At 35.8% G+C, this 6,771-nt stretch overlaps 2 protein-coding genes across 3 annotated transcripts; one reads left to right on the plus strand and one right to left on the minus strand.

Annotated features, from left to right (window-relative positions):
• Nucleotides 1-554: 554 nt before the first annotated feature.
• LOC108467799 (probable serine/threonine-protein kinase WNK10) lies at nucleotides 555-4,023 on the plus strand. 2 transcript variants are annotated; one of them, XM_053018059.1, is made up of 8 exons: nucleotides 555-1,140; nucleotides 1,236-1,327; nucleotides 1,483-1,520; nucleotides 1,624-1,851; nucleotides 1,932-2,152; nucleotides 2,236-2,393; nucleotides 2,517-2,916; nucleotides 2,999-4,023. In XM_053018059.1, the coding sequence occupies exons 2-8, from the start codon at nucleotides 1,244-1,246 to the stop codon at nucleotides 3,847-3,849; spliced, it is 1,980 nt and encodes a 659-aa protein (XP_052874019.1). In that variant the 5' UTR covers nucleotides 555-1,140; nucleotides 1,236-1,243; the 3' UTR covers nucleotides 3,850-4,023. The 2 variants fall into 2 exon arrangements, with proteins under 2 accessions (XP_052874019.1, XP_017624067.1); XM_017768578.2 differs by having other exon boundaries at nucleotides 555-1,327.
• A 318-nt stretch (nucleotides 4,024-4,341) lies between these two features.
• Nucleotides 4,342-6,238, minus strand: LOC108469327 (DNA-directed RNA polymerase III subunit RPC10-like). The gene is made up of 3 exons (XM_017770216.2): nucleotides 5,971-6,238; nucleotides 5,766-5,859; nucleotides 4,342-4,645 (listed from the first exon to the last, which is right to left on the minus strand). The coding sequence occupies exons 1-3, from the start codon at nucleotides 6,082-6,084 to the stop codon at nucleotides 4,521-4,523; spliced, it is 333 nt and encodes a 110-aa protein (XP_017625705.1). The 5' UTR covers nucleotides 6,085-6,238; the 3' UTR covers nucleotides 4,342-4,520.
• Between the last annotated feature and the right edge of the window lie 533 nt (nucleotides 6,239-6,771).

The raw sequence follows: 6,771 nt of genomic DNA on the forward strand, positions 1-6,771 counted from the left end.
TGAAATTTTCACACTCTTAATTTTGTTGATATGGTATTCACATGTATGTCACATCAACAATTAATTAATTATAAAAATATTTAAAATAAAAATATTTTTAAAATTTTTATAAAAATAGACTGTTATGTGGATACAATATTAATAAAGTAAATAAATATTAATTTTTCATTCATTTGGAGTGATTTGATAAATTATATAAATTTAAATGTTAAAAATAATAAAAAATTAAATGAAGACTAAATTGAATTTTTTAAAGTGGGTCAAATAATTTATTAAGCACAGTATAATCTAAAATTCTCAATCTTATAGCGACCACCATTCATACGCACGGGCCACAGTCAAAGGCCCACGAACGTTTAAAATAGATCGCTTTGCAAACGGTGCGGTGCTATCACAAGTCAAACTCGAAGCCGTTGCAATGCCGGTGGGCAGTTACCCATTAAAGAAAAAAACCAAACAAAAAAAAAATAGAATAAGCGGCGCGGCGAAACGTCAACTTTGGTCACTGAATTTGATAATAAAAATTGAAGTAATAACGGCGTTAGACCATACAAAGAAAAAAAATAGTCTTTAAGCTTTCCGTAGAAATTTAAACCCGTACAAGTGTTTGGTCAAAGCTTCATTTTCGGATATTTTCAGAATCTCATAATTCATTCCAACAACAGCTGTCTTTAATGTCTCAACGGCTTTTCTTTTTCCCCTTTTAGCAACAATCAATCCCCATTTCTTTACTTTTTCTTTTATTTTCCTTTCACATCTGTCTGAAAAAAAAAAAGAGGAACAAATTGCTTTGTTTCGGCTTCTTTATTTTTATTGTTGGAAGAGAATTTTTCTTGACTTTTGAAAAAAAAAAAGGAAATGGAATTGGAATTGGAGAAGATGGGTTTGGTGTAAAGAAATGAGGGGATTGCTGCACAAGGTACTTGGGGTTATGAATTGTAAACGCGGTTCATTGCCTCGAAAGGACGTCGTTGTTGCCGTAATCGAATGCCGGTTCCGCCCTCGGTCGGCATTCGATTCTTTCTGCATTGCCTCTGAAACCTTCTCTGACCATCATCACCGCCGCCACCACCACCACCATCAACAACAACAACAACGTTGTCGTTACCTTCCTTCTCACACTTTTTTAAGGGGAAAAAAGTGAATCTTTTTGAAAATTTTGGAAAACATAAATTGTCTTTATTTTTTTTTTCTGGTAGCTATTTGGTTCTTAGCAGTAATGGATTCTGGGTTAGGTTTGGAAATGCCAGCCAATAATGGAATGCATTATGCTTCTGAAGTAGAACCAGGTTTCGTAGAAAGAGACCCAACGGGTCGTTACATTCGGGTATGGGTCTATTTTTTTTACCATATTCTATTGTATTCACAAATGTAGTACTCTCTCTCTCTCTCTCTCTCTCTCTCTCTTTTAATATAAAATGTTTCATATTTGAGACAAGTTAGCAGAATATCTAATGTTTCATTTTTATTTTTGTATTTCAGTTTGATGAAGTGTTGGGCAAGGGTGCATTTAAGACAGTGTATGGTTCTTAATCTCCTCCGGTCTTGCCAACAATATGGATGGTGTTTGAATGATTGTTTAGTGTTTAACCTCAGGCTTTTTTGTTTACAATGCTGCTGCAGTTATAGGGGCTTTGATGAAGTTGAAGGAATAGAAGTCGCTTGGAACCAAGTAAGGATCGACGATGTATTGCGGACACCGGAAGATTTGGAAAAACTCTACTCCGAAGTTCATCTCTTGAGATCGTTGAAGAATGAAAACATCATCAAGTTGCACAATTCATGGGTGGATGACAAGAAGAAAACTGTTAACATGATTACTGAACTATTCACATCCGGGAGTCTCAGGATGTATGCATCCTTTTAGCTTCAATTCTTTCTGGTTAATTCCTGTTATGTATGAAGTAGATTATGTCTTTTTTTGCTGTCAGATATCGGAAGAAGCATAAACACGTTGATACAAAGGCGATAAAGAATTGGGCGAGGCAGATTCTTCGGGGCCTAGTGTATCTTCACAGTCATGTCCCCCCTATTATTCATCGGGATTTAAAGTGTGACAACATTTTTATTAATGGGAACAATGGAGAAATCAAAATTGGCGACCTCGGGTTGGCGATCGTCATGCAGCAGCCAACTGCTCGGAGTGTTATCGGTAAAGGAATGGTTTTTTGTCAAAATGTTGCATTAGATTTAACTAGGTTAATGATATCTTCTTTCCCCTTCTTTGTTCACCAGGTACCCCTGAATTTATGGCTCCAGAGCTCTATGAAGAGGAATATAATGAACTGATAGATGTATACTCTTTTGGAATGTGTATGTTAGAGATGGTTACTTTCGAGTATCCATATAATGAATGCAAAAATCCAGCACAGATCTATAAGAAAGTCATCTCTGTAAGTACCACATGCAACTGCTTATTTTATCAAAATTTATAAACAGGGAATTTACGTTTTTATTTTCATTTTGGTCTTGGTTTTAGTGAACTTGTATTATATATTTTGGTGAATTTCATTCAGGGTGTTAAACCAGCTTCCTTGAGTAAGGTGGCCGATCCACAAATAAAGGAATTCATTGAGAAATGTCTGGTTCGAGCATCTGAGAGATTGTCTGCTAAGGAGCTTTTGGAGGATCCGTTTCTTAAAGTAGAGAATCCAAAAGAACCAAACCGACTTCCCCTGCTACGACCGAACCCAATTTCTAAAGCAGTAAGCCTACCTGTGTCAGGGCCTTCGTCCATGGACATAGATACCGACTATAAGCAACTTTCCTTAAGTACATGTACTGGAAGCAATAGCGAGAGTCATTATCCAGTTTTGGAGTTGCAGAGGATGCACAATAACAGCATATTCAGGTTGAAAGGTAAAAAGGATGATGATAACTCGGTTTCATTGACCTTCCGCATTGCTGATTCTTGTGGTAAGTGCTGCTTGTACATTTAAACATTGAGTTTATTTCTGATTTATGTATAATAAAACAGAAGTTACCTGCTATTTTGCAGGTCGAGTCAGGAACATAGATTTTAACTTTTACCTTGATAGCGATACTGCACACTCGGTTGCAGCTGAGATGATTGAACAATTAGAGTTAACAGACCATGATGTTGACTTCATAGCTGAGTTTATTGATTGCTTGATAACGAAGCTTCTACCTGGTTGGAAGCCCTCTTTTTATCTCTCGAGTGGAACTGCAAGTCCTTGTGCTGAGTTTTCAGCTTCTGCAAACTGCGAAACCTTAACGCCCTGCCCATGGGATTCGTTTCTAACTAGTGATTCAGCTCTGGGAGTAGCCACAGAAAGTGTATCTGCTCTAAGTACAAGCCTCAGAGAATGTGTCATACAAGCCCCAGATTGCTCCGATAATGAGTATCTCTCATTTTTGGAAGACCAAGAGTCACAAGCATCTGTCGTTTCAGAGATACTGGTTGAGGAGACTTCCACTAAGAATGCTAAACCGTCTGAGGATGCCGACTTGAATATAAATAGAACCTGTAAAGATTTAGGTGGATATATATCTGAAGACTTTCAGCTTCAGGATACTTATGATGATGAGTTCAACTCAAGTAGAAACGAAAGAAGTACTGAAGAGTGCATACCCATTAATGAATTCATGAAGGCTTCAGGACTCTCTTTCTCCAATTTAAGCAGAGAATCAACTTTTATGTGCTTGCCAAGTAGTTGCTCATCGCAATCTATAGCGAGCAAGGATCTAGATGTTGAACTAAAGCTGGAGCTTGATGCAGTCGAGGCACAATACCGACATTGGTTTCAAGAGCTTTCCAGGATGAGAGATGAAGAATTGGAGGCTACCAAAAAGAGATGGATGGCAAAGAAAAAGTTGGTTGTACAGTGATAAAGAATGAACAATTTTCTTCCTACTGTTCTGTAATTCATTGTTGTTTGACTTTGTCACTTCTTTCCCCTTTTTTAAGACTTATGATATTATCAATTTAGACATCTTGCATTGAGTGCTGCTCTCTTTTTTGGCAGTCGTTATCCTGCTTGATGTATTTATTTGTTCTCAGAACTCTGAAGCTGTTTTTCTCTAACCTTTCTTTGGAACCGGAATGTATATGTAGTTTTTGCAGACCTGCAGTCAGTACAGTCTAACATACTATCAGCAAAAGACTGTAATTCATCGGAATCAGCATTTCTTGCAAAGCGCCCAAGCCAGAAAAGTCGGTAAGCAACCAATCAATGGCATGCACTTGCAACATTTCAGGCTTTTTGATGCTGTGATTATTGATTACTTGCATTGAACTTCTACAGATTCACATTTTTTTTTTTAGCAAATTCCTTTGACAGAATGCGAACTAACAAAGATTCAAGTGTACCATGAACAAAATTGGATCTGAAAGCAGTGTTAATCTATTGTTTATGGTATTCCCTTCTGTCTCTGAAGAACAAGAGTTTGTGTTTTCTTTTCCAAAAAGGATTACAACTTAGGAAACTGAAAATTTGAAACTCAAAAAGAGAGTTTTAAAGATGACAGGGCCTAAAAAGAAAGAGGGAAATAACATGTACTCAATCCTCACGCCACATCTTTTCGCATTTCAAGCACTGATAGAATGTCGTAGCCGGCTCATCAGCCGACCGGATCTGCACCTGTGAGAAAAGAGCCCTCCCATGGCTACAAGAAGGGCATGTTGCTGCAAGAAAATAGAGAGAAGGTTTAAAACGAGAATGACAAGAAAATAAGACAACAATAAAATGACAAGAAAATAAGGCAACAATAACAAGAGAGATCGGTATGCTAAGTGTCAGATCTATACGACACTAAAAAATGACTTTCTCAAACAGTAAGAACGCATAAAGATGATTGTGGCTCAGCCTTTAAAATCTCAGCCCAACTCTCAACTGGCAATTTTTCCATAGATTTCTATCCCAACAAGAGTGGATAATTATATGACAGTAGAAAAAAAAGTTAGAGAACTACACGAGATCAATCCTGGACTGTAAGAATACAATTTCTATTAGAACTTTGGCCTGCAATCTAATTTATAACGATGCACTATCCTCATGAACTTTCACTCAGTGGTCTTTCTCTTGAAACAGAACTTTTTCATCATCTCTTGCCAAGCAACTACATATTTCAGTGGATTTTGACTCTTTTTTTCCACTCATCGTGTAGCATCTAACTACATTTAATTCTTGCTTACCAAGAAAAAAAAGGGAAAAACTAACATTTAATTCTCTCTTTAGCATTTTAAAGCATAAATTTGAAAAACAAACCACAGTTCATTGAGCACCACCGGTACCTCCATTAAACTATGTTGCTCAGGCTCTTCAGTGTTTTACTCAAGTACCCGTGTCCCACACACGGATATGGGGATATCCTCCAAACACAAAAAAGGGAGAAAATTCTAACTATCTCGAGTCCCAGCAACATGGCCATCAACTACTCGAGAATACCCCATGAGAAAGTGTAAGGACATATCATTGTAAGAATCATAACTACAACCACGTGTTCAGTAGATACTTATAATACATCAAGAATAGGCTTTTAACTTAAATTGAGCATAATCATGTATCCGATACTCACCCTTAGAATGAAACAAACACCAAAAATTACACAATTTATAACCACAAAAGACTCAAACGACAATGCACAATGGCAACAAGCACAAACAATACCGGGAAAACAAAAGGCTAAAATAATGTAATAATAGTATAGTTTTTGACTAAAATCGAGAACCAAATGACAATTATCTTCATTAAAATTCAATGAAGAATAAGAACCCACTTTCAGGAATAAAAATATTAACTTACCATCAGTCTCAGACCCGCCCATTTTCATATCTTCTTTGTTGAAAACGGGTTCTATTTCTTTTTTAACAAGATGCTGCCTTCTCTTTATTTTAACCTATTAGGAAAAAAAAAGCACCAGAAAAAAAATCAATCGACAATATAAAATTGACAAAATTCGGGAAAAAACTCACATTAATTCAAAATTTAAAAAGAAAAAGAAAAAAACCTTGTTTTCAAGGTGACAAACGTAAGGACAAGTCGGGCAAAAGAATCTCGAAGGCCGACCCATATGCGGCAACTCATACTGCAACATGTTCCCACAAGTTGGGCAAAACTCCATTCTTTTTTACGACGGTCTTTCGTCAAAAAACCCGAAAGCTCTGCTTTTTTTTTTTCTTTCTAAGATCAATTGCTCAAGTTTATACATTGAGTTTTAAGAGTAGGTGAGGTAAAGATTTTATTATTAAATCAACCTTAAAAAACAATTGATGTGATAACTAGTATATATTCCTGTTACTATTAAGTAATTAACAAAGTTATTTAAGAAAAATAGAGTTGAGATACTTTAAATGGTTAGGTAATAAAATAAAGATAATATATTATTTTCCGACTTGAAAAAAATTCAAAACAACGAAAATTTTATTTGAAGGTAAATATATATATATATATATATCATATTTGTAACAACATTCCTTAAAATAATATTAGTGAATAGGAAAGTCAAATTTAAGGCCACTGAAAGCAACTCAAAATAGCCATCCACATAAACAGTTGACGTAGTAAAAAGCCCGCAAGGTTCTAAAATCTTGTAATTTTGGATGGTAGAAAATATCATGAGTAGAACAAAATGCAATAAACCAATTGGCTTTTAGCCCATTCCAATCTCTTGGTTTCTTAATATGCATTAAGAATTCCAATTGATTAGTTGATGACCACTCAAAAGAACATCTTTCTCAATGGCTCATTTAAACCGAAATTCGAAACTAAAATAAGAATAAAGGATAGAGATCTATGTAATTTATCTCTG

This window comes from Gossypium arboreum, chromosome 8, assembly GCF_025698485.1.
Source record: "Gossypium arboreum isolate Shixiya-1 chromosome 8, ASM2569848v2, whole genome shotgun sequence".
Classification (NCBI taxonomy): domain Eukaryota; kingdom Viridiplantae; phylum Streptophyta; class Magnoliopsida; order Malvales; family Malvaceae; genus Gossypium; species Gossypium arboreum.